The sequence below is a fragment of the Armigeres subalbatus genome, chromosome 3 (genome assembly GCF_024139115.2).
Source record: "Armigeres subalbatus isolate Guangzhou_Male chromosome 3, GZ_Asu_2, whole genome shotgun sequence".
NCBI lineage: Eukaryota > Metazoa > Arthropoda > Insecta > Diptera > Culicidae > Armigeres > Armigeres subalbatus.
Window position 1 is genome coordinate 203,401,665 of NC_085141.1, and position 27,420 is coordinate 203,429,084.

At 40.8% G+C, this 27,420-nt stretch overlaps 1 protein-coding gene across 2 annotated transcripts in view; it reads right to left on the minus strand.

The window, feature by feature from the left end:
• LOC134226811 (dystrophin, isoforms A/C/F/G/H-like) overlaps positions 1–27,420 on the minus strand; it is an 84,798-nt gene that overhangs the window by 22,189 nt on the left and 35,189 nt on the right. The window contains exons 1-7 of one of the 2 annotated variants that reach the window (XM_062707814.1): positions 20,048–20,102; positions 19,808–19,962; positions 14,102–14,365; positions 7,553–11,083; positions 7,336–7,488; positions 6,224–7,188; positions 6,081–6,168 (exon numbers count right to left, since the gene is read on the minus strand). In XM_062707814.1, coding sequence (XP_062563798.1) covers positions 6,081–6,168; positions 6,224–7,188; positions 7,336–7,488; positions 7,553–11,083; positions 14,102–14,365; positions 19,808–19,962; positions 20,048–20,087 — 5,196 coding nt within the window. In that variant the 5' untranslated portion in view covers positions 20,088–20,102. Of the gene's footprint in view, positions 1–6,080; positions 6,169–6,223; positions 7,189–7,335; positions 7,489–7,552; positions 11,084–14,101; positions 14,366–19,807; positions 19,963–20,047; positions 20,103–27,420 lie in introns of those variants that run through there. The other variant, XM_062707815.1, reaches the window with a different exon arrangement.

Consider the following 27,420-nt stretch of genomic DNA (forward strand, 5'->3'; position numbering starts at 1 on the left):
GTCTTGTTTTGTAGCCGTACATCATACTACTAGGCTAGGTATCTGAGCAAAGTGGGATAACAAAATAATAGCAAATAGATATTAAGATTAAGATTACATTGAAAACAAAATATGATGTCAACTATTATTTAATACAAATTTTTCTTCTTCTTCTTCAACGGGTCTACATTCCAGCTGAAACTTGGCCTGCTATTGAACTTAGTATTCTATTAGCATTTCCTCAGGTATTAATTGAAAGTTTTTCTATGCCCGCCATTGCATGAGTGTGTATCTTGTGTGGCAAGTATAATGGAATGGACACTCCATGCCAAGGGAGTCGAGAATGTTTCCCACCCTAAAACATCCTAGGCCGGACCGAGAATCGAACTCGTCATCTCCGGATTTGCAATCCTACGCTTTTGCTCGCAAGGCTACTGGGGACCCCTCATACCTATGATTTTAAAATGAGTTATCAATTTGCTTTAATTTATGAAAATTAGAAGCAACCTCTGAAAACCAAAATATGCTCTCATTTCTACTTTGTTAAGCAAGATCAACTGGAGTAATTAAAACAATTGACAAATTGTTGGATAGCATCAAATGTCTGACTGGTTGATTTCTATCGTCCGCTAAACTAACGTAGCCGTCTCGTTCGCTGCATTGACCCACAATTTTTTAAGTCTTTATTTGACCATCACTGACTGTGCTCTTAGCGCCATTTAAGTGTTGCACATCTCGGCTCGTGTCACGAAGCCTTTGCGAAATGCTTCGAGCTGCACATCTCGGCTCGCGGAGTTTTCTTGATCGGCCACGACCCGATCAGGCACCTTTGCATATTGCCCATCACCATGAAAGCTGTACTCAGCTCGTGCGTGTTGCCGCAGCTCTGGTCGATTACCTCTAAAGGTTCGCACCATTGATCCCTTCCAACGCACCTCCTGCAACGCTACGATGCCAAAACCGTGGTGATTCAGCACATCGGCGAGTTTACGGGTGCTCCCGATGAAGTTGAGAGATTTGCAGTTCCACGGCCCGAGGTTCCAATCGCTATTTTCTTTTCGCAGCTGTGGTGTTCGCCGATTGTTCCGGTCGGTATTCTCTTGTTGATTACTTGTTGCTCGTTTTTTTCAGGCTGGCTTGCAGAGCATGACATCAACCACCATGTTTCACAGTTTTGCTTAGAGCCCCTAGTTGGCACTCGGACGATGATCAGGCGCCCATAATATGCGGGACATACGTTGTTGTGAGCAACAGGCGCTCGGTGGATTGGAAATGGGCTATTGCGCTTTAAGCGTCACACAGTCCCTTTGAAGGGCCTGCTTGGAAATACATGCAGCTTTTTATAATAGTTTAACAACGTTTTCTGTCAAGCCATCAGTCATCACATCCTAGGCAAGCCCTACAACTCACAGTGGCCTGGGCAGAGTTAGTTATGCCCCTAGACAATCGTTGTTATTTTATCCGTTTATTGAATAGGTATTCTTCTGCCTAATTTGAATGCGCCGTGAGAACCTAATAAGTGCAATTTAAACGTGTTATTCTTGCTTGACGATTTGTTATTTAGTTAGCTTTGTCTAGCCTCCGAGCATCGAATCCTTCAGGGTAAAGGCAGCTTGAATGATGGCCGGATCCTTCGTTTGAAGGATCGCCGAGACACGAACGGTAGATCGGCTCGAACGGGCAGAGCTTGGAAAATTCGTTCATAAACGAATTTTCAGTTTTTAGCCCGAAGTGAGGTTTTAATTTCTGTGCACCGATGACGTACTGCACAAACAATGTAAGAAGCAAATACAAAGTATTCGTTTTATACAGGGTGTCTGCAAATTAACTGTACAACAAGACAGGTTTTTAAATATTTTTTGGAATAAATTAAAGAACCAGCATGCATTGCATGTTATTATAATAGGACTACATAAACCAAGCTGAATTTGTTCACATTAAAATGACCCCTGTATCTTGAGTTGTACGCCTTCGATCGTGTTGGAAAAAAATCACGATGGCCGCACGTTTCTATACAGATACTTTTCACACATTTTTGACGATTGTGACATGATTTCAAACGTCTCGATAATATGTTCGGTGTTTTGATGGCTTTTGATTTCAAGATAGACCATACCGAATGATAAATTCAATCCAAATCGGGTGAGTAGGAAGCCATTCCTTTTTGTTCGGAAAACTGGAAAAAAGCATTCACAAGGATTTTTTTTACATGGAATGACGCTCAGTGTTCTTAGAATATACATCTGTTACAGCCTGCTGAGTTGCTATGCCCATATAGCTACCGATTCAGTACATTATTGTCTGTTTTTGATTTGTAGAAGCAAACTATCAAAATCTGTACAGATAATTTGCAGACACCCTGTACATTGAAAGTGGGGTGTTTTGAACGTAGTATCTTCACAAGCCGGGGTAGTGTCGAGGAGGCATCGTTCAGTGGGACAGCGTGAGATGAGCATGCTTTCTTCGTTCATCGGGCAAGGGCAGAAGAGGCAAGAGAGGTGCAAGAAAAGTTAGCTGTAGGAAAGAAGTTTCCGATCGAGCTACCATCGATGGTGTGTCGTTCGTCTCTTTCCGTCTTCCGCAAAATTATAGCTGTGATAGTGCAACACCGAATGGCAGCACAAACACTCTTTTAAAACACGTGGTTGTTGATTGCCAATTTTATTTTCTCCTTAACGTTTTCAAATCATCGTTTTTTAAGCAATAAAATTGACCCCAAAGCACTAAACGGTTAAATTAATGGGATGATAATTTTGTTTCCTGAGATATGAAGCCATCTAAAAGCGAACGTATAAATACATACAGCATGTATTATATACTCAGCAAATCAACCGTTGCCATAGATTAATATGAACTTCAGTTATTGGATGAATATGAAAGTAATAACTGAATGACTCATTAGAAATCTTCGAAAACTCTTGGCGGGCAATATTTTTTATAAAATAGTGCTATCCAATGAGAGCTTGAAGTAGCTCGAAGTTTGTCCCTGTCCTGCTCATGCCCATTTGTTGACAAAAAAGAACGAGCAGGACGGGAACAACTTCGAGCTGCTCATTGGACAGCACTAATCTGTCTGAATTTGGGAAAGTCTGGCATTGTGGGTGGTTCTCTTTTTGGTGCCAAAAAGTCTGACAGTGCCATATATTTAGGGCATAATGGCGATCCGTGATTGGTCCATCTCCTACTGAAAAAAAATGAGCAAAAAGATTCACTCATTGTGAACGTGACGCATTAATTTGAAAGAATTGAATTTCCTTTGCATTCGATTTATAATAGGTACATTATAATAACATGAATGTTTATGCCATAAACCTATCACACCAAACGGCACGTTGCCAAATGATCAATCACCTGAGATAATATATCTTTTATATTACAGAGAAGAACCAGTAAAGGGCTGAAATTCTCTTGAATGAAGAAAAAAAAATCTCTTCTATGAGCACTTTCATGAGTAAGCGAGACTTTATTACAACCTAGACAATCCCTATTATAATTATCGGAAAAAATGGGGCGAATTTCCCACTCCTCCTGGCCAATTGGATAAACATGACCTGCAGCTCATTTTTTTCTCCCTATTCCATCGCTTTTGTAGAGGGTAGAACCAATTGGCATAATGCCGTTTGGCATAAGGTAACTTAGCATAACGAGTTAAATGTCTAAGGGCCATTTGGCATAAAGACCATTTGGCATAAAGACCATTTGGCATAACGACCATTTGGGATAATGTGTTAGGTATTTTAAGGCCATTTAGCATAACGAACATTTGACGTAATGACCATTTGGCCTGATCGTTAGAATAAACGTGAAGCATATGAATGTGGTTACATCTTTAGAAGTATGTATTTCCCAGGAATAAGGTGACTCCTTCTTTAAAAGTATTTGATTTAAAGTATGCATTTGCCCGGAACAGGCAGAAGATTAGATGATGCCTTATTTAAAAGTACGGAATAAGGCAAAAGAGTAGATTACCCCTCCTTTAAAAATACACATTTCCTCGGAATAAGGCAGAAGAGTAGATGACCTCTTCTTCAAAAGTACGCATTTGTCCAAAATAAGACAAAATAATAGATTTGCATTTGCCCGAAATAAAGTGAAGAATAGATGAAGGTGAAGAATATATTATTCCTTCTTTTAAAGTACGCATTTGCCCGGAATAAGGCAGAAGAGTAGAAGATGCCTTCTTAAAAAGTACGCATTTTTCCAGAGTAAGGCAGGAGACGAAATGGCCACCTCTTTAAAAGTATGCATTTACCCGAAATAAGTCGAAGCGTATATGATTCCTCTACTACAAGTTCCTTTTCCTGGATTAAGACTATTAGCAAATGATTTCATCTTTAAACGCACACGTTTTCCACTTGAAAGATTAAAAAATCGTTCATGTTCAATCGCACGCATTTGCTTGGAAGAATTCTAATGAGTAGTGCATTTACAACATGGCAAAGCAGTAATTTTCTGTTTTTCTCTAGAATAATTCTCGTTCTACTTTTCGAAAGGACGTAAGTAACATTTTTTTTCATGAAATAATTTGAGTACTGCAATCAAAAGTGTCTGTTGATTACAATATTCAAGACAAAATTTTCAAAACGACTTATCTGCTTTTGTAAACAAAGATTCAAACGACGATTAGACGAATCTGATGGCTCTCCCACGCAAACCAACACCACCAATAGGTAGGTGAAGGTTTCCGCTACCTGTAGATGGTGTTGGTTTGCGTGCGAGAGCTATCAGATTAGTCAAATCGTCGTTTGAATCTTTGTTTACAAAAGCAGATAAGTCGTTTTGAAAAATTTGTCTTGAATTTATTAATGAAAAAAGCGTTACTTAGGTTCTTTTGAAAAGTTAAGCAAGATTTATTCTTTTAAGTCTAACTCTTCATTTAAGAATTTGCCCGAAATTAAGTGAAAGAGTAAATTAATTCTTAAAAACACGCATGTGCCCAGTATAAGACGAAAAACAAATGACTAAATTACGTGTTAGCCTGGGGATTTTGTAATTCTCGCTTAACTTTTCGAAAGGACCTAAGTAACGTTTTTTCATGAATTAATTTGAATATTGCAATCAATAGTCCAATATGGAAGCTTTTAGCATTCCCAAGTAACCATTGACTCCATCTAAAATGGAGGAATAGGTGGGTTATCTAAATGCAAACTATAGTCGTTCCATACTCTTCCGACCATCACTCATAAGTATTAACAAGAGTAGAAACACCCCGAAAAGGTGTCTACCCGTCGTTATGGGAAAACTGATTTAGGGGTCGTACACTTATTACGTAACCACTTATGGGGTGATGGGGGTCTGTCATTTTCTTACGCTCCAAATAAACAAAAACTAATATGTATGGAAAAAATCTTACATGGGAGGAGAGGGGTTCGAAAAACCTGGAAAAAATACGTAATAAGTGTATGGTCCATTATAAAATAATGTATCAGTGTGCATTTAATAATGTTCGACCAATTTATGACCGTTCCACACTTTAATTTAAATATTTGTTCCTGCTGTGTAGATCCAAGGAGGATTGCGTAAGATTTTGCCTGCATCGTTCAAATTTTAAATCTATTAGGCGGGAACAAATTTGATTATCTTCTTCTGTCCCACCCCCTCAAAATTTTGTGACCAAATTTTAATATTTGAGAAAGGATTTGATTTCAAATTTTTACGGAAAAATTAAATAAAATTTCTAACTTTCATAGAAAAGTCTTTAAGAAAACTGATGAGTTTTAAGATTTTATCAATTTTTCCTTTTTTTTGCACCCCCTTTATTTTCAAAGGACAAATGGGACAAAAGAAAAATCAACTTTTGTTCCGGCCTTACTTATGTTCAAATATTATTCTGCTGAATTAGCAGTTTTACCCTGTCCTGACGGGGTCCGTATCGATATCGAATGTACTGGAGGAACAGCGATAACAAGGTAAGGTTGGCATGCGATTACCGACAGTAAACCAAAGCAATAGGACGTACATACAAGTATGATAGTTTCAAGCGTATATACAGACACATAAACACATTCTTATTTATATTTACCAATGCATCCCAGATTATTGTGAAAGAAATGAAGAAACTGTCAATTGATTATTATTACTAAATTTCTGAAAGTGCTTACCTGTAATATCTGGGACACTTTCTCAAGCAGTACTTCAACTTCTGCGTCACTATGAGTTTCTACAGTTTTTAGATCCTGTTCCATAGATCTGCAGATAATATATTTTTCATTACCTCCAACTGATTTATATTATCATAATTTACCTCAATACATCGATTCCCACTGAGTCAACATTTTGCAAAGTGTTCTTCATATGAGTTAATTTCTTCTTCACATCCGAATTTCTAATTTCTCTGAAACGTTTTTCAGCATCGGTGATCTGGGCTCGCAGATCCTCCAGGTATAACGGATCGCATACCTTTTTGTATTCGTCATAAAGATCATTGCAGACATTCAGTTTTTCCTGCATCGCTTGTTCTTCGTCCTCCGATGACTGTTTTACAGCGCTATTAGCGTTGATCCAGTTTTCTACGTGTGACAAGTTTTCCTCCACGTTTCGCATGATTTTCAACAAATTTTCCAAAACTATCTTTGACTGTGTCACCGTTTCACCAAGAGAGTTGTACAAATGTTTCAATGTGTCAATACGCTGGCTAAGCTTTGTAGGGTTTTTTGTGGTTTTGTCGTCGCACACCTTCCTACCCGTCCGAATAACCTGCTCAATTTCACCCTTCACTTCCGACAGGACTCGATACATCTTCAAGCAGTGTTGGAATTGATCTTGCAAATGGGCCGGGCCAGCGGACGAGGTATCTAAAATTACGGCACTCTTTTCAACACTTCGAAGCTCTGCCAAGGCGTGCGATAATTTCGTTTCGAACATTGCTTGAGGTGATGTCAGCCGATTCAACTTTTGAAGACAAGCCTTGAACTGTTCCTGCAGCAGCTTTACTTGATCCTGATATCGGTTGGCAGCTTCCAGTTTGCCCTCCTTCTTATAATGATCTACTTTTTTGGTCATTTCGACCAACACTTTTTCGTGGTGGTTGAACTCTTCTTGTAGCTTTTGGAAATCATGCGGGACGTCCTCAATAGTTGTATCGTTTTCAATGAAATCGTTTAAAATTCCGTCCACCCGAAAAATCCATTGTTGCAAGCACGAAACTTGACTTTCGGACGACTGTGCTTCTTTGACAGCTTGTTCTAATTTCACAGTTTGTTGATGTGCCTAGAATATAATAAAAAAAAGTGTTTAAAATAGAAACTAATGCTAAACTAAAAACACACACACACACACTCGAAGGACCGTATGAGTTTAATAAAAACACGAAAACGAAACGTGTGTGACGGAACGAAAGTGTGGATAGATCATTACCTGAACCTTCAAGCTTTCCCATCTATCGCTCACGCTACGAAGGTCTTCTTCAATTGATGTCACCATGAATTCCAAATTGCATAGTTCTTTACCAATGGATATAATTTTATCATATCTTGCTTGGGGGTGATTGCGAATGTAATTTTCAATGTCCTAAAATGAAAGTAGAATAACGAAATAGCAACCTAAACGAGATAATCAATGTGGATATACTAACATCGAGCTCTTCCGAAATTTCCTCTGCATCTGCAGCATTTTCCGGACTCTTTCTTAACAGTTTGTCCAGCTTGTCCAAGTAGCCAGTTTCGGCCACGATCAGCGTCTTAAACTCCCCCATCTGGCTAGAGATGTGCTCGAGCAGGGCAGTGCGCGTATACACCAGAGAGGTGACCTCGCTCCAACGGGCGTTTAGCTTGGTGAACTTTTTTGCCAGGTAGGATACCTTATTGTCGGTTTTGTTAAGAATAAGTTCATCGATTTGCAGCAGCACTTCGTTCCCGGACTCGTTCAACTCCCGAAACTTTAGCGTCTGCTGCTCACAAGTTTCTTTAAGTATATGAAACTTGGACTTGATTTGGTACAGCTCGTTCAAGCTTTTGATGTCCGAGTTTAAACTTTTGGGTGTGTTCAATTCCAAATCATTCAGCCATAGTTCAGTTTCATGCACCTTGGAGAGAATGTTTTCCGTAGTACTTTTAACTTGATTCAATTTAGTCAGATTTTCGCGGTACTGTTTCGAGATGGCTACATGTCTTCCGCACACCACATCAATCAAAGCCGCAAGTGCATTTTTAGATTGATCTTTACAGTTTTTAACAATTATTTCAGCAAAATTCTTTATGCTAATTATGTCAATATCAGCCTTTTTAAGATCCGTCGCGTATTGGTCATATTCTTTGATTTTAATTTCCAGTGATTTGATCTCTCCCAAGATAAACATTTCGTTCTTGAGGCTCTGCTCGATTTTATCCAGTGTATTGACAACATCTGCATATTCAGAGTTGAAGTGATTCAAGTTCTCAATAGCAATATTCTGCTTGATGATACAATCATTTAAGGATTGTGGAACATTTGACCACGATGCTGCCAACTGAGAATACTTGCTATCGGTCATGAGTTTAGCATTCACTTCTCCGTATCCATCATCTACTTGATGATTGTAAACGGTTTTGATGGAATGCATGTTATCCAAGTTCTGATGCATGTCATCGAGATTATAATAAACGATTGGTAGTTGCTGAATCTGATCAACCAGCTGCTGCATAGATTGTATTTGATCACTGAACCCGTGGAAGCCTCCTTTGTCAATTATTATACGCTTGATAGAGTTCTTCATGTCGTTCCAACTTTCCACAAACAGTTCCATGTCCTGCTTCCAAGCGTCCCAATCTTCCCCAACGTATGTATATGTGATTTGACGATTTTCTTCTATTTCATCTGTGAAGGAGTCCATGTCGGACAGCCGCTTTTCGAGATCTTCAGTTTTTACAATGGCCGAATTCTGTTGGTACCAATCACGAGTATCTGCTAAAACCAATTTAAAACCTGTCAAGCTTCTACTAAATTTATCCTTTACAACCAAACGCTGCAATTCGACACTAAGTTCATCTAACTTTGTTTTGAGTGAATCAATCGTATCACCCATTTCAGTTAGTTGATTGGTTTCGATAGTTAGATCAACGTTTGAAAGATTTTGACATTTTTGTAATATTTTCTTTGCATTACAATGGTCTTCCTTTCGCTTTTCAAGCAGCGCTTCAACTTGTTCTAATAATGATAACCTTTTTTTCAAGTCAGTTTTCTCAAATTCGAGCAAGTGATCAAAACATTCATCCAAAGAGCTTTTTATATCATACATCAGCTCATTTAGTTGCACTACTGCTTCGGGTTGTTCAATTTTGCGCTTTTTCTCCGATTGCGGCAAATAATCTGAACTGTCCAGATTGTCCACCATAATATCTACAGCGGGAAGAGTCTCCTCACACATTTTCATTTGAAAATCTTCCCATGAACTAGGTTTGATAAGCGAATTTGAGTGCTCATTGCTAGATGTTACCTTGGGTACTTGAAATCCCATGTTCTCGACTCGTGCCTCTTGCGCTTCCAGTATTTGATTTAACGCATCGCACATGTCATTCAAGTGCTCCACCTCTGGCAAAATATTCAACGTAGAGTATCCTTCGTCGTTCAACGACTGGGCTGATGCTTCTAGCTCTTGCAAACATACGCCAAGGGCTTGCACATCCTGTTTGCAATATTGCAAGCATTTTATCCTGTCCATCATAGCGCCCATTTCAACCGTTTCGTCCATTTCCATTTTCTTCAGATTGTATTCCCGTGACTCTATCCAACGGCGTATGATCCTGTATTGCTCTGAAAGTTTAGTCCACCGTAGACTCAAACTTTGTAACTTCTCCCATCGATTTGATATCCACTTTATAAGATGCAACCACCGTTCCTCTAATGCTGACAACTTATCCTCCAAATCACTGAAACAATCTGAATCAATAATAATAACCAGGTTACTCAAGCTATCTACTAAATTCTCCTGTGCCTCCATATCGTTCTTCAAAACCTTGTGTTGCTCGAGCTGAGCTTTTAGTTGTACTGGAGTGGGGCCCACGTCCGACATATGGGAGATCCTATCCTCGATCATAGTCAAAAAGTTCTTTAGTTTGTCGATTTTTTCCATTTGCAAAAAGGCCAGCTTTTTCTGAATTTTTGATTGTCTCTCCAGGGCATTCACCCGCAGCATTTCCCATCGCTCGTTCAACAAAAACAATTGCTGTTTGATTTCATTTTGCCCTTCTAGATCTAAGCCGTGGGATCCAGGATTGGCTTGCGACTCACTGATTAATCTTGATCCTTCATCGAGTGCACCGCAGACAAATGTCTGATATTCAGATAGCTTTTCCATAAATTGTTCATGGTCATGGAACTGCTTCTTGGTCTCAGCTAAACTTTGAGCTTCGTCCATTTCTTTTGAAAACAATTCTTCAGCTTCCAACAGCATCGTTAGCACTTCCTCCACAGCCGTTTGGTAGCCACTAAACTCTACTGAGAAATTCGTAGCCGTTGAAACTGGACGGGAAGATTTTGGCTCCCAGTAGAAAGAATCGGTTTTATCAGGTATCGGAACTAAGTCACCAGTTTTAAGGTTCGAACCTATAGCTTCCGCATGCTCTAATCTCTGTACAATAGGTTTCGTTTGAGACAACATTTTGATTTTATTCTCCCGATTGAAATTACGTAAATCATCAATAGACTGAGCTAGTGATATCTCTTCCAGATGTGCCAAATTACCAGCATGGGGCAAAGACATTTCTTCATCATTCTCCGTAATTGTTTCTTCACTTCTTGCCAAGCCGTTGTTGTTTTTGCTGTCCTCGTCTGTATCGTCATCTTCAATTTCTTTCTCGCAAAGTAGTTGAATCTCTTCCATACTTTCAACATGCTGTGCTAAATGCTGAACACTACCCTGGAGTTCCAACTTCTTCGAATCGATAGCATTGTACAGACACATTACGTACATCAGAATGGACTTCTTATCCGGCTTATTGGTGTTGACGTCTTCTGGGTCGAGCAGCTGTTCTATGCCCAGGTATCGGTATGCCAAATCAAACGCCATACGAAGCCGGGCAATCGGATGCTTCTTGAGGGCTGCCTGCAAATCAAACGATGCAATGGCTTCAGCAAGAATGGCCAGAAATGCCGTTCCATCTGACCAACTGGATGAAAAATCTGTAACCTGTAGAAAAAAATATTATATAAATTTATTTGAAATAGATAGAAGTGAAATAATCTTAAAAAATGCGCCTGTTAATAATCCTATGAATTTTTATTTCTATTTTTTATCTTCTTGAAGCCCGAACGCGAGAAACTTCATACTACCCCATCAGTACATCGACGGAACCAAGAAACAGGATAATACTTCGAAAAGTCGAAGCACCATCAGTGCGAAATACTTTGGTGGACTGGAACTGATGGAAAACATCCGGCGTCCATTGGAAAACTCTTCATTGCGTGCTCTTCATAAATAACCGCCAAAGGAACCATGTTTATACGGTGTGAAGACAAGACGTGATAGCATCATACTCCCCCTCTTGGACAGCGAGGAAGCTATTAAGGTGATTATACAACAAAGCCACAAATCAGCCATTTTGGGAACCGCGTGCTTTTTGTCGAAATTTTCCAAGAGCACGAGATAAGAGAACCATAACACGCATATGGGGTGAAACAATGGCAGATCATTTATTCACTTATGCTGAGCAATCGACTTTAATTTCAGAACTGCCGAGCATGATTACGCTAGATTTAGGTTTTTGGAAATAGGAATAAAACCCGACTTAAGGTCACTCCTGACGGAATCCAAGTTTAAAAGTGCTCACGTTTTCGGGGGCACACCACTCGATACGGAAGCAACGCACAACTGTCATTTTTATTATTTCACGCATGCTGCGACGCAGCAAAGCTAAATCAGCAAAAATTACAGTTGTGCGACGCCTCTGAATCGAGTAGTGTGCCCCCGAAAACGCGAGCACTATTAAACTTGGATTTCGTCAGGAGTGTCCTTAATCCACCTACAGTGAATGGAACCCTTCTTACACCTTTGAAAGGTTATGGGTGCACTGCATATTACAATTTCTATGCATAAACATGAACTTTAATTGGATAACAAATAAACGAAATTTTATGCTCGAAAAAAAGTTCGAATCTTTAGTAGGTATTTTTTTTCGGATTTCAGAGATATCAGCAGGATCCAATATCCGATTGAAAAAAAAATCATTTCATGTCAATATTTTAGCTTCCGCTTATAGTTAAGAGAGCTCAATCAGATAGCAAACTATTGAGATCTTGAAAGGGCTCTATTTTGTAACATACACATTTTATATCTAGTTCTTATTCTGAGTTGATAGGTATGCGATTATGGTAATAGTAAAAGGGGGAAAAAAAGGTTTTATGAAATTAATATTTATTATTATTACAAATAAAATAATTCAAGCAGCACCAAGACACAAGTGAGAAAGTCGTATATCCATAAAAAGCGAAATAAGCATAAAGCAAACATTGGTCGCTAAGGAAACGCTAGTGATATTTTTTTATTGTTTTCAATATGAAAAAGCAAACATTGGTCGCTAAGGAAACACTAGTTATAATTTTTTATCGATTTCAATATAAAATATTATTTTCATCGATTTCAAAATAAAAAAAGGGATATTTCTTGAAATTTAACAATTTTTGAAAAATACAAAAAGACTGCAGATTTGATTTGCCGCCTTAAATGGCAATATTACAGCTTCTGTTTAAGCCCAAAACAGTTCAAATCGGGTCATAGACGGCGGAGATATTGGTGTGACAATTCTTCATTAGTAGTCTGAAAATATGTCTCATATTCGTATTTCACAGATATCTTTGAAACCGAATTTCCGATTGCAGAAAAAAATTAATGGGTCCAATGACAAAAACATAGCTTTCGTTTAAAGATAAAATCGCACAAATCGGTCCAAGGACGACTGAGATCTTGATGGGACATATTTTACCAATGTGTGAAGTTGATACGTCTAATGCTTTATGTTCGTATTTCAGAGATATCTCCGGAACCCAATGTTAATTGCAAAAACAAAATACAATGGGTTCAATGGCAAAGTCATAGCTTTCGTTTAAAGATAAAATCATGCAAATTGGTTTACAGACGGCTGAGATATTCATGTAACATTATTTTGTTAGTTGTCTGAAAATACACTTCATGTTCGTATTTCTCACATATCTCTGGAACCAAATGTCCGATTGCAAAAAAAATTAAACTTGTACAATGACAAAGTCATAGCTTTCGTTTAGTGTCAAAATCGTGCAAATCGGTCCACGGACGGCTGAGATCTTGATGTGACATTTTTGTAACGTAACGCACACACGCACACACACACACATACATACATACATGTGCTCAGTTCGTCGAGCTGAGTTGATTGGTATATACGACTTGGGTCTCCGAGCCTCCAGATTTGATTTGCAATCAAGCCCTATTATTTGCAACCATTGAAGCCCGAACGAGTTCAAATCGAACCATAGATGGCTGAGATATCGATGTGGCAATTTTTTATGTTTTCTAAAAATATACCTCATGTTCGTATTTCACAGATATCTCTGGAACCCAATATCTGATTCCAAAAAAAAATTAATGGGTTCTATCACGAAGCCATAGCTTTCGTATAAAATGAAAGCGTGCAAATCGGACCACACACGGCTGAGATCATTATGTGACATTATTTTGTTAGTTTTCTGAAAATGCACTTAAGATTCGTATTTCACGAATATCTCTGAAACTAAATTTCCGATTGCAAAAAAAAAATCAATGCGTTCGATGGAAAAGACATAGCTTTCGTTTAAAGATAAAATCATGCAAATCGATTCACAGACGGCTGAGATCTAGACGTGACATTATTTTACACTTAATGTTCGTATTTCTTAAATATCTCGGAAACTAAATGTCCGATTGCAAAAAAAATTCAATGCGATCAAGGGCAAAGGTATATCTTTCGTTTAAAGATAAAATCATGCAAATCGGTTCACAGACTGCTGAGATCTAGATGTGACATTTTTTGTAACGCACACACGCACATACGCGCACACGCACACACACAAAAATTTAAAAAAATAAAGGCAACAACGAAAAGTAATACAAAATCAAAATATCATCTAGGGCGCAGAGAAAATAGTTTTAATAAATAGACAATGAGAAAAACATGAGAAAAAAGTGAAATCTTACCTTTATTCCATGCTTTTCCACGAACTGCCGTACCCAGTTTAGTAGAGATTTCTCGATTCCACTGACGGCCTGGGAATTGACCAGCTTCTGACCGTCGAAGCTCAGCGCGATCAGCCATATAAGTCCCAGCGTGAGTTTTGCATTTCCCGAATTTATATCATCACTGGATATGTTGACTAGCTTAACCCCGCACTCCTGAAGCACGGTTAGTGCTTTGTTGAGATTGTTGATCTGGTGCACTCGCATGCAGCCTTTTTCGCGTTTCTGTTGGAAAGGAAATGTACAACGTGTTAGGTATCAGTGTTCAGTCACATTAATTAACCCGAGAAATTAGCATTTATTCATTTGTTTTTGGTAGACTCCAGTGTTGGAGAGATTGGCAGAACTGTGTTTTTTTATTTTTAGTTTTACCATTTTGTAAAATGATGAACATAAAGTTATGATAGTTTGGGGCTGAAGTTTTTTTTTTCATATTGTTTTACATGACATAATTTTCTATGCAGCATTTCCGAAAACTTAATTTACATAGATACTAATTAGGATAGTTCAAAAAATCGATTTCATATATCTTGGAACACTCGTTACAAGTTACCCGCGGGATACAAGTTTTTTTTTTTATTTTATTTAGGTTTTTTTAATCTTAAAGATTCAGACCATCAATTTCTCGGGGTGCTGGAGAGGAAAATACTTGGAGTGGTGGTGGAAAATGGTGAAAGGCGAAGACGCATGAATCACGAGTTGTACCAAGGGTCTGTCTTATTTGGAGAATTAAACTGAAATTAAACTTAAAAGTGACATTTCAATAACTAACGAATAACCCTGCTCGCAGAGCAAGATTACTTTTGACAGGTATCAAATCATTTTGCATTGATGTCTTATTGGAATTGCTGGGTAGCACCAGCCATTGTTATGACCGGGTGATTTTCTAATTATCGAACTGTCACTTTTAAGTTAAATTCTCCAAATGAGACAGATCCCAAATATACAAAAATGCAGACATCGGCATGCTGTTAAAATACGACAAATTACAGTGGATTGGATATGCAGTGCGTATGCCGGAAAAGAGATCAGTTAAAGTGGTGTTTAGCAGAGAATCTGGAAGAGGACGTCGTTTCCGAGGTAGACCCCGCTGTCTGTGCAATCGAAGAAGATGCACGTGCGACCGACCGATGTATGTTTTTTTTTTAATCGAAAGTATCTTTAATCGAAAATCTGCAACCAAACACCTGGGGAGACGAACCCAGGTAGTGTGGGGATGGGATCACCACTCCCGACCCACTAAAACCAACTCCTTCCTCTCCAGTCATTCCCCCGGCCCGCAATTAAGCAATACTTCGGGGGATGACTATTGGGCGTTGCACCCCCTCCATGACGTACACAAGTGCACGTATGCGCCTCAAATCTCCGACACTCCCCATGCAACACATTTGCACAAGACACACTGGCACCACATATCCTACAACACTCACCTGCCTATGCCGCTTGAATAGAGGGTACCCATGCCGCCATCTCACAACATAGACAGTCCTCATTCAGTATGGTGTTCACCCCGTCCTGCAACAGGATGGCACCATTTGTCAACCAAGCCGGAGGCGACCCTAGGTTGGTGGCTCCTATGCCGCTCCTACCTCAGCTACGAGGCAGACCCTTTCATGTCTCCTATTTCTGAGGTGCCGCAGAAGCATCAACCCCCCGACACTCCTGCCAGTCATAGCGAGACTTTCGTGTCCCCTACTTCTGAGGTGCCGCAAAGGTATCTGCCCCCCGACACTCCTGCCAGGCCTAGCGAGACTTCACTCAATCCGTCATTGGCAGCCGGATCACAGTACTGCCTAAGCACCCACTCTGACCATACGTACCATGCGAGTCTGACTTGTGTGCTCGCTCATTCATTCAGTCCCAATCGCTTGCACCACTTGTGCACCACTCTCTTGACATTCAGTCTCTCACCCAGTGGGGGTTGTAATACCCCCATCTCCCATTTATATCCACTCTGTGCACCTCCTGTGCATCGTTTGGGCGTGGAACACCCGGCACGTCACGCGTGCCTAACACTCACCCACCCGGGCTTTGGTGCTGCCAATAGGTCTCGGACAGGTGCTTTGCAGGCAGCACCCACCTATTGATATTTCGAAGCCCAGATAGTCCTTAGCCCAGATAGTCCTTAGTAGTCTCCCCATCCTGCAACGAGGTGGCACCACTTACCTTACATGTCTCCAATTTCTGAGGTACCGCAGAAGCATCAACCCCCCGACACTCCTGCCAGTCGTAGCGAGAGTTTCGTGTCCCCTACTTCTGAGGTGCCGCAGAGGTATCTGCCCCCCGACACTCGTGCCAGGCCTCACCAGACTTCAGTCATTCTAACACTACCGACCACGCGTACCATGCGAGTCTTACTGTGTGCTCAGCCATACACTCGGTCCCTCACTCTGTGGGGGATTACGAATAATACCCCCAACTCCCATTCGCTTGCACCACATGTGCACCACTTGGGGGTGTGTGGGTACCACCCACTGCCACCCGCTTGCCGCCGAAGCAGCCCTCAATCTGTGGAACCTCCACAGGCTCCGTTAACGACCTGGCTAATTGTTTCACTCCCCAGGTCATTCATCCCCTCGGCACGGGTCGCCTGACACCCTGGGATTCGGGGTTAGGGACGCCATATTGTCAGCTTCAGTGTTGTACTGAGCCTGACGATATGGTCGGATTTACACCGTTACGCACTACTTCCAAATATCCATATCCCAACGTAACGGGGAAGACCGATGTATGGTGGGAGAATGGCAATTAGCAGCCCAAGAACGAACGACCTGGAATACAACATTGAATTCGGTTTTGCTCCGGACAACACAGAGTGTACGACTTCCTTGAAGCAAAGGAAAGGAGTGAAATATAGAAAGCTATTATTTATTTATTCAGACTAAGGCCGAAGTGGTTCATTCGCCTCCTCCACGTACCGTCCGCCATCTGCACCCCACCATAGATGGTACGCAGCACTTTCCATTCGAAAACTCCAAGTGCGCGTTGGTCCTCCATGAGCATCGTCCAGGTCTCGTGTCCGTAGATGACTACCGGTCTAATGAGCGTTTTGTAGATTGTCAGTTTGGCATAGAAAGCTAGTTGAATGAAATAAAGATGGAGGAAAATTGCGTAGCAACAGAAATAAACGAAAAGAAAACTTTCCGAGCACAAAATTTTCCATCCCCCTGCCAAGATGAGTCAAACGAACCTTCTGGAGTTCCAGCTGTTTCAATGAATAATACTCCAAAAATCAGTTGAAGCACTGTATCCTTGCCGAATGCGGAGATGCTCCGTGGAAGAGAAAACTACAGTTCTTGGGCCTTTGCGATGAAAATGATGTTCTATGCCGGAGCGCTGTTGATGTAACTGAAGAAGGAGCTGCAAATAAAGTTTCGTTGCGTGAGCTGGCTCCGATATGCCTAAGCATTGATCCAATCAATTATAGCTTGGTCTAAGAAGCAAGAGCAGCTCATGAAGCCTGGACGAACCTTAAGAATGCTTTCCAGGACAGCGGAATGACCCGATGAATGAGCTTACTGGTATTCGTTTGGTCGAATGCAGATCCGTGCAAGAATATGTATAACGCAATAATAAAGGTGGACGATACGTGGTTGGCTGATTGGACTACTGATGGGACTTCCAGAACACTATGAACCCATGGTAATGGATCTGAAAGCATGCGGCATGAAGATTACAATTGATGCAGTGAAGTCATCCAAGAACGCAGCTTTTAATGTGACCACCAGCATTCGAGCAACGTTGATCAGTGGATTTTCGATTCGGATGCGACAACTCATATTTGTCGGAATCGGAAGGCTATGCAGAGCGACTAGGAAGTTTCGCAGAGTGTCAATGTTGCAAATAATGCAGAGGTTCCAATAGAAGCAATTGGAAATGTCAAGTTGTAAACAAATGTGGAAGGTTTACCATGCTCTCTCACTTTGTCGGATGCTCACTGCAGAGTTTCCGAGCTTTCAGTAAATCTGTTAAATTTGCAAGAAAGGTTATCGAGTTATTTTTACAAGTAATCGTACGTAATCTCCAAACGAAAGAAATATTTCAGCGCCAATCCTGGGGAGCCGGTAAACAAATTCTACGCTACTTGAAAGGTTCAAAAACGATGAAGCTAGTATATTCTAAGCAATTCGATGGACAATTTGAAGCTTTCACGGATGCTGATCGGGGAAACAATTTGGACTCGACACGATCAGTCACTGGTTACGTGTTTCTTCAAAATGGTGGAGCAATAATATGGAGTTCACGAAGACAGGAAACAGTAGCTCATTCAACCACGAAAGCTGAGAATATTGCCCTTTCCGCTGCGACACAAATGGCGATTTGGTGGCGAGGGTTTATCAACAAACTAACAGGAGTTTCGATGGTTATTCCAATGAACTGCGATAACAAAAGTGCTACAGCTTTGACAGAGAAGGAAATGGGATATTCAGCAAGAAGCAAACACATTGATATACGTCATCATTTTGTACGTGAACATTTGAAACAAAAATCCATTACATTGTTGCATGGCACGTCTACTTCCCAAACTGCGGATGTCTTAACAAAACCCGTCGCAGGTACAAAATTTGATGAATCTAGGAAATGTCTGGGCCTTCAAAAGTTTAAGTTTAAGGGGGGATGTTTGCATACAGTAGGCCTTGAAATATGTTATTGAATAAATCTCGCGCTTAGTTTCATAGGGGCGTAACTGTATTGATCGATTTCTTTTCGTCGATGTTTTCTTTTTATTAAAGTAGCGAATTTCGCTAGTTTGTCGATGATTTATTGGTTTGGTGCGATAAAGGATGAATGTATTTTGCACCAGAATCGATAATCATGGTTGCAGCTTTTGAAACAATTGAGTTATTAATAAAATATAAAATCGATTAAGAGAAATCGATTAAGAGAAATCGATCAATACAGTTACGCCCCTATGAAACTAAGCGCGAGAAATTATCATTAGTTACAACCTATCACCGAGTAGCCGTACATTTACTCTGCTAAGACTACCCCTGCTTTCCCTAACTGTAAAAATGCGCAGTGAACATTAAGCTGTGAGGCTGTAATATCCCATATGAATGTAATGCCAGCAAAAATTATCCGTACATCAACAAGAAAGCGTATAACACGTTTCATAACACCATATCAAATCACCCACCCAGTTGCACAAAATTGTCAATAATTGACAGGCATCCCGAGCATAGTCTGACCTCATAATGATAACGAATGGAAAACATATTTTTATATCGACATAGAATTGAAAACATTGCTTGTTTTCAAACTTTTGTCTCCGTGAATGGTTACTTATTTCTATTTCAGATCAGTTTTCAATTTTCTCTTATCGAAAGCAGAAATATTTTTCAATTTTATGTCACAGTAGACAGATATGCTGTAGAATGACCAAAAGCATTTGATCGATTTGGTTGATATCCTTTTGTCATTTTAACGATTAAAATAACAGCGATTTCTCAACATCAAACAAGTCATCGATTTGATCTCAAGCTTTGCTCGGGATGTTCAAGACTAATGCCCGCATGATAGTTTGTTTCGATTGCCCAATTCAATAATCCTCCTGCCATAAACCAAACTGCCATCAAATTGAATTCACTTTCGATGAAGCTGAATCCAGACATACAACTTTGCTCATTACCCAACACACAGTAAGTTCAATCTTCCCGCGGTACTCACGTATGTGCGATTGGTTAGCACCTCCAACAAGGAAAGCAATTTGTGCCCATCTCGCAGATCTTCGAACAAATCATTGATTGGAGCCGCGTTCGATTTGGCAAGATAGCCGTTGATCCATTTCGTGAATGTCTTTTTCTGTATGTCCTGCCGTTCATCTGGAAATTAATAGAAGCAAAATTTGTTTTATTATGAGACGATGTTAATAAGATTATATTGGAATGTTTGGGAGGGAAACCGTACCAAGTGCAACCACTCTCAATTTTACGACCCTCTCCTCCATAGTTCACAGTTAGTTTACTGGAATATCATTGAACGTTTTGTTATACGGTAGTAGATAACATTATTTCTGAACATGTTGACAATATTATTCACACTTTATCACACTCACATGTGAGCTTAGAGAAGATAACGCGACAGATTCGCACAAGCAAAAGGTGAAAAAGAGCTAATTACAGAACCGATCGGTACCGGCGGCGCTGACCAGCCATGCGTCGTCGGCAGAAACTAGATAAACCCTTTCGAGCTATCAAGGCTAGGCGACAAACTGGAAAGCATCTGCCGCCACCGCCGAATGTAATTGAGTTGATTGAATCACCCAGCAGGGTCATCAGAATGCGATCACAAGACCACGAACGCATATCTTAAATAGTACTGCACAGGGGTTCTCAACCTTTTTGCCTTTCTCGTACACTACTAAGTATATGTAAAGGCTATAGGACCACTCCTAAACTGAACTTATAATAGAAGACCTGGGAGCCGCGGATAGAGTCAAAACGATTGTCAAAAAATCTCCAAAGCAAGCTGTCAAAAAGTATCCATCGCATCGAGAGAGTTTATGTGCCTTCTGAGCGCAGCCGAGAGAGTACACGTGTAAATATCCTCATACTAATTGTAGTTTATTTCTAACAAAACTCAATTATTTGGTGTTATTCCAAACCTACCGAGGAATGTTTATAAGTGAACAGCATGATTTAATTTTACGATCGGCACAATAATTTATTTAGTACAGTAAATCGACGAAATCTTTGAAATTAATTTTTAAAAAGATAAACATAATGATAATTCAATGTGAAAAAATCGTAGCGTGTACATTGAACACTGAGAGGAAATTTGCGAGTTTCAAGCAAAATATCTTGAAAATTAGAATCGATCGAGTCCGCAGCTCCCAGTAGAAGACTCAGAAACCCATAGTGTTATATACCAATCGGCTCTGTTCGACGAATTAAGCTAATGTCTGTAGGTATGTGTGTTTGTATTTATGTGTTTGTATAAAAGAAAGTGACACACTTTTTGATACTAAGCATTATGCGATTTGCAGGTTGCAAACGACGCGAAATGCGGTCTAAAAACATTTTTTTGAAAGAGATTCAATGCAATGCATTCAAATGAGCGCAAATATCTATCCCCTTTAGTGCTATTTCCCCCTCTGTAATGTGTTCTTCTCATTTTTATAATGCACGAGAACGCTAGGTGGATAAATCTGTTTTTTTCTTTTTTATTTCAGAATGTCATATGTTCACGCACTTAAAATCGTATGTAAGAATTGTCAATGTCTGATTAAATTTTGGTGACTCCAATAAGTTTTCTCCATTTCGGTAGTCAAATAGGGGAACTGCTCCTTGAATTCATACCATGTATCCAAATCATTTCATTTATTTAGTTTACATCTAAACAGATAACACTGAATCAACAATTTGACGCCACAATACACGGTTCGAGGCCGCATCTCTCCATCCTCGATTGCGCCCCACGCTCGCCAAGTCGTTTTGCACCGTATCGTGACCGCGCGGTCACCTCTGAACGCTCCATCAAACTCTTTGGGGTAACAATCGACGATAAGCTCACCTTTGGTAGCTACGTCAATTACGCCTGCAAGCGTGCCTCCACAGCTATAGTGGCATTGTCCCGGATGATGTCCAATAGCTCTGCGGTTTATGCCAGCAAGCGCAAGCTTCTGGCTAGCGTCGCTCTGTCCATACTGAGGTATGGGGGGCCAGCTTGGGGCACGGCCCTGCGTATTAACTGCTACAGAACGCAGTTAGAAAGTACGTATAGGCTCATGTGCTTCGAAATGTGCGGCACGAGAGGCATCCGTAGGACTGTCAGGTTGGCCTCAATGGTCAAATGGCAGCGTGCGTGGGACAGTTCCACTAAGGGTGGATGGACACATAGGTTGATCTTCTTCTTCTTCTTCTTATTGGCATTACATTCCCACACTGGAACAGAGCCGCCTCGCAGCTTAGTGTTCATTAAGCACTTCCACAGTTATTAACTGCGAGGTTTCTAAGCCAAGTTACCATTTTTGCATTCGTATATCATGAGGCTAACACGATGATACGTTTATGCCCATGGAAGTCGAGACAATTTCCAATCCGAAAATTGCCTAGACCGGCATCGGGAATCGAACCCAGCCACGCTCAGCATGGTCTTGCTTTGTAGCCGCGCGTCTTACCGCACGGCTAAGGAGGGCCCCATAAGGTATATACATAGGTTGATACCGGAGATACATACGTGGGTCAAAAGACGCCATGGGGAAATCACTTTCCACCTGACCCAGGTCCTTACAGGCCATGGTTGCTTCAGACAGTACCTACACCGGTTCGGACACTCGGCCTCGCCTAGTGTGTGTGCGGTGTGCGCAGGTTTAGAGGAAACGGAGGAACACGTGTTGTTCGTGTGCCCGCGTTTTTGCACAATGCGTGACCACATGCTTGCCACATGTGGTCTGGACACTACCCCGGACAACCTAGTCCAGAGGATGTGTAAAAATGAAGTTGGCTGGAACGCCGTTTTATCGGCTATCGTTCAAATCGTCTCGGAGCTACACAGAAGGTGGCGCGTGGACTCGAGGAATGGCTAGTTCAGGCGCAAATAAGAGGTAGTCCAAGGGTTCGGAGTCGGCTTCATGGGTCATACCGGTGCCCTATGGTCGAACTCGATCCTTTTATCGAACAAGTGGCCGCGCGAAGAACAACATGGTATCGTCGCTTTCGCGGCGTCGGTCAACCGGGCGGGTTCCGAGCCCGAGGACGGCAAGGGGTCCTCGTCAAGACTGGGGCAGGCGTAGGGACCACGTCGGCAACTCCCTCTGTGTGGTGGCGAATAGGCCCTATCTCAGAGAGGTCAATTTGGGGTGCACGCGGCATCATCATCCTTGATACCAGTCGTGCAGAGGGAAGCAGGCGCGAAGTCGACCCTTCCCACCTTCCGAGGACATAGGGCGTGGTAAGGCCACCTGGAAAGCCGGCAATGTGCTGGCACGATATCATGGTGTTCTTCTAAAAAAGCGAGTCACGATGTTGGATGCTGCAAGGACACGCAGCTAACCTCGAGGGTGCGTTGTGCACTGGCCTTTGAAGCATTACTTTCTGGTTGTACCGAAAGGACGATGGGCTTGGCGGCAATGGAAACGGTTTAGCGCGTCGGGGATGCAGTCCTGCCTCCCTCGTTTGCTGTTGGAGGTGGCCCCTAACCCCGCACTCTTCTCTAACCTCACATTCTCCCTTGTAAAAAACACCGTCCACGCGTCAGTGAGAGAAAATGTACCCGATCATCGGCTCACAGTAGGACCAATCTTCAAAAAGACGGACTAAAACCACTTTTTCAAAGTGATCCAAATTAATAATTTAAATCAGGGGCTGTAAAATACTTAACGATGTTTTAATCATAGTTTTAAGTTTAAAATGACGAATAGATCTTATCTTACAGTAAATACAAGTTGAGCGTGTTGTCGACTTTTAATTCTGTTAAATCTTGTAACATTTATCTTACTCCTTCAATACGTTGGCCCCAACGTAAGCTTCGGCCAAACCTATTATATTTGGCACCATAACAAAGTGAAGGAAGGATAAAATAGACTCCATTACGCCATTAAATCTGATCGAGCGTCTGTTCTCAATGTTGGGAGCGGCTCATAATTTGGATAACTAGACTAATTTGGATGTAACTAGACTGAGCACGCGCAGTTTCAAGTTTGTATGAAAATTACTATGAAAACAGTCACTTTTGTGGAAAACCGTTCCGCAACGTTGCTCATTAAGCTCTAAAAATATATGACTACGTTGCCAACATAGAAAATTTTGCAATGAAACTGATCGTCTTTGTTGCGAAACGATTCTATGCTTGCAAGATAAGTTATTAGAGAAATACTGAATCGTGGTAAATTCAATTTAACACGTAAAAGAATAACATCAATATCAATAATGAGCCTTTTTGTTTCGTTTATAACTTTGCTTACAATAGTCAGATCGCTTCGCAACAACAACTGGCCTCTCGCTTAGGAAGTATTCTATGAAAGCATCGTGTCGATTACATTTGAATAGTTAATGGATCGCAACATGGACAAGTTTTTCACTTATGTGGCAATTCCTATAGTAATTTCCATACAAACTTCAAACTGCGCGTGCTCAGTCTAGTTACATCCAAATTAGCTAAAAATCTACTCTACTGTGCACATCATGGTGCATCGTGTCAGCATCGAGAACGCAGCCCCTTCAACGCGATGTAGGTAGCGCAACCCTGACCAGGTAGCCTACCGAAGATTCTACAGTTACCAAGAAAGACAAAAATAGAGCAAACGGATTGATTCAACGGCAACAGACTCGGCAACGAATAAAGGACAACGATTGGAAAGTCGGACCTTGGAACGTGAGAACATTGAATGAACCCGCACGTGTTGGGCTCCTGGCTCTGGCCTGGCTCCTGGCCTGGTGAGCAGCAATCCATGAAATACGGTGGCCCAGAATTGGAGAACGTGAATACCGTGCGGTGAATCCCGTAGCGAACAGAACACTTCATTCAAGTACCGTCGTCAGGGGTGACAATGTGTCAAATGGGGGTGAGAATAGGTCACTGTTTCAACTACTTAGAATGTTTGTAGAATAGATTGAATGTATCTGAGGGCAAGAAGACTAAGATATAAGAGACCTTTTTGAACGATTTTGCTCTACGACCTCCAGACTGCCGGTGTGAGAGCCATGACCCATTCTCACCCCCCATGGCGGTACCACATATACTATAGCGGCGGTGACAGAGCACAACGAGTTGGCTTCATTAAGAAAGGTTAAAAGCAGGCTTATATATATGTTGCATTTCTTCCTGATATATATACAGGGGAAATTACGGCTTTGGCAGGTTTTGTTCTATTATTGTCAGGGGTTTTTTTTATGACTGATTATGCTCAAATTTGGCCTAAACATTCTTTGCATATCAAAGTATATTGTGGCCAAATTTCATATAATTTGGTAGACAAAAACCCCCCTGACAATAATAGAGCAAAACCTGCCAAAGCCGTCTTTCCCCCTATATATATATATATATATATATATATATATATATATATATATATATATATATATATATATATATATATATATATATATATATATATATAAGCTAATGACACTTTACAATAAGTTTAATCAACATTATTTAATGTTATTTAAAATAGTTAAGAATACAAATGTAAATAGGTCTACAATTATGATTGACGACAATAAATAAATAAATAAATAAATAAATATATATATATATATATACAGTCGGGATTCGCTGGTTGGGATCTTAATACTTAGGTCACTTTTTAGTTGGGCCTCCGCTGGTTGGGCAATGGCCCAACTAAAAAGCAACCGTACGTCAAAATTCAATGTAAACACGGAAAACGGGATTGGGCGTCACTGGACATCGTTTGTGATGTTCAAGTCGAAATACACGTGTTCAAATGGCTGTCAGTTGACCCAACTAAAAAACCGAATCCGTCTCGCGACTGTATATATATATATATATATATATATATATATATATATTTAAGTGATTTTGCATGTTTCAAACATAAGATAATCACTATACAAATCGCAAAAAAATGTTGATCAACACATCATTTTTACGCATGCTGTAGCGGAGCAAAATCACATCGACCACATACACGGCATTACGTATATTCGCCGGTAGAGCGAGAGAATTAAACGACGGTCCAATACACGCCGACTGGAAGATGTCATGCTGAAAAGGTCCTTCGATAGAGAACTGGAGGCGCGTGCTGCAGATATTCCAGATAGCTCCAGCGTGGAAGCCCAATGGACCGCCACCAAGAACGTTCCTGAGAACATCATCGGCCTCATCGAGCCGCAGTACGAGGCCTTCTTGTGTAGAGTGCTGCACAATAGAGTTTTGTCCGACCCTGTCTAGATCGTAGCTGACGCGAGGCAAGGATGTATGAACCAATGAACCAAACTACGGGCTGCTACGATAGCCTACAACCATGGAGCAGCTAAACGACTTCGAATCGCCTGATGACGTTGCACTCCTCGCTCAACAGTGCTCTGATATGCAGAGTAAGATAAACGACCTTGCCGAGCGCTCCTCTTCGGCAGGTTTAGTCATCAACGTCAACAAAACCAAATCATTGGATTTTGAGTAATCACGGCGACCCCTTCCAGTGTCACTGTAACCGGGCAATCAGTCAAGAATGTTGAAAGATTCCAATATATTGATAACCAAATGGCGTAAGACGGCGATACCAAGATCGACATAGGCGCACGGATCAAGAAAGCAAGGGCTGTCTTTGCGAGTTATTTTCAACTCTAACGTGAAATCTGTGCTGTTCTATGCTATCAAAATGTGCGTATCAGTGGAGAACACTCAAAGGCTGCAGGTGTTCATCAACAAATAACTGCGGTACATTGTTTGCGTCTCGCAACTGGATCCCAAACAACGAGCTCCATCGTCGTTGCCCCAGAGGCCGATAGCAATAGAAATTCGGGATCGGAGGTCGGCCACACCTTACGTAAGGGCGAAAACGGAATGAGTAAACAAGCTTTAGACTGGAACCCAACGGGACATCGCAGCAGAGACATACCCAGAGGCTCATGGCGGCGCGGCCTCAGTGAAGAAATAAAAGAAGTCGACCGAAATCTAACCTGGCAACAGGTTAAAGCGATAGCTGGACAACGCTCGGAATGGAGATCTTTCAAGTCGACTCTTTGCACCACTGGAGGTGTACAGGACCCATAAGTAAGTGAAAAAGTAAGAACTGCGCACGCACTATTGAAATGTATTAATAATTACTAAAAATGTACCATTGCAATTAAGGACGATAGTGCTAAGAAAACACGGAACACCTAGTCTAAGATATGAATGCAAGTATTAGATAATAAGCAAATAAAATTAGTAAAAAAAAATGGAAACGACTTTTATGTACCGCAATGGCCACTCCGCCCTTAGTTTGAATAAATAAAATAATGGCGAAATGAGCGTTCTGCGGAGTCTTGTCTTTCGAATTGGAATTGCAGGGCTGTTACAGACTGATCAAATTCCAATCCACGAAATCCGCGACTGCAAAACCAAAACCGCGACAAACAAAAATAATGGCATAAAACACGTAAAACACACTTCAATGCGAAATTTCAATACTGTTGCTCTTAATAGAGAATAGAAAAAAAATATGTCTTATAATGTTTGAATGATATCAAACTCCAGCCTTTATCACTTGTTAAACAGTGTTTTGATGTCAAAGTTCACAGATTTGAATTTCACTGAAAATAAAGTACATGACGATACATTATTTTATCATATGATGAAACTATTCGGCTATTCGTTCAAGCAGAACTGACTTT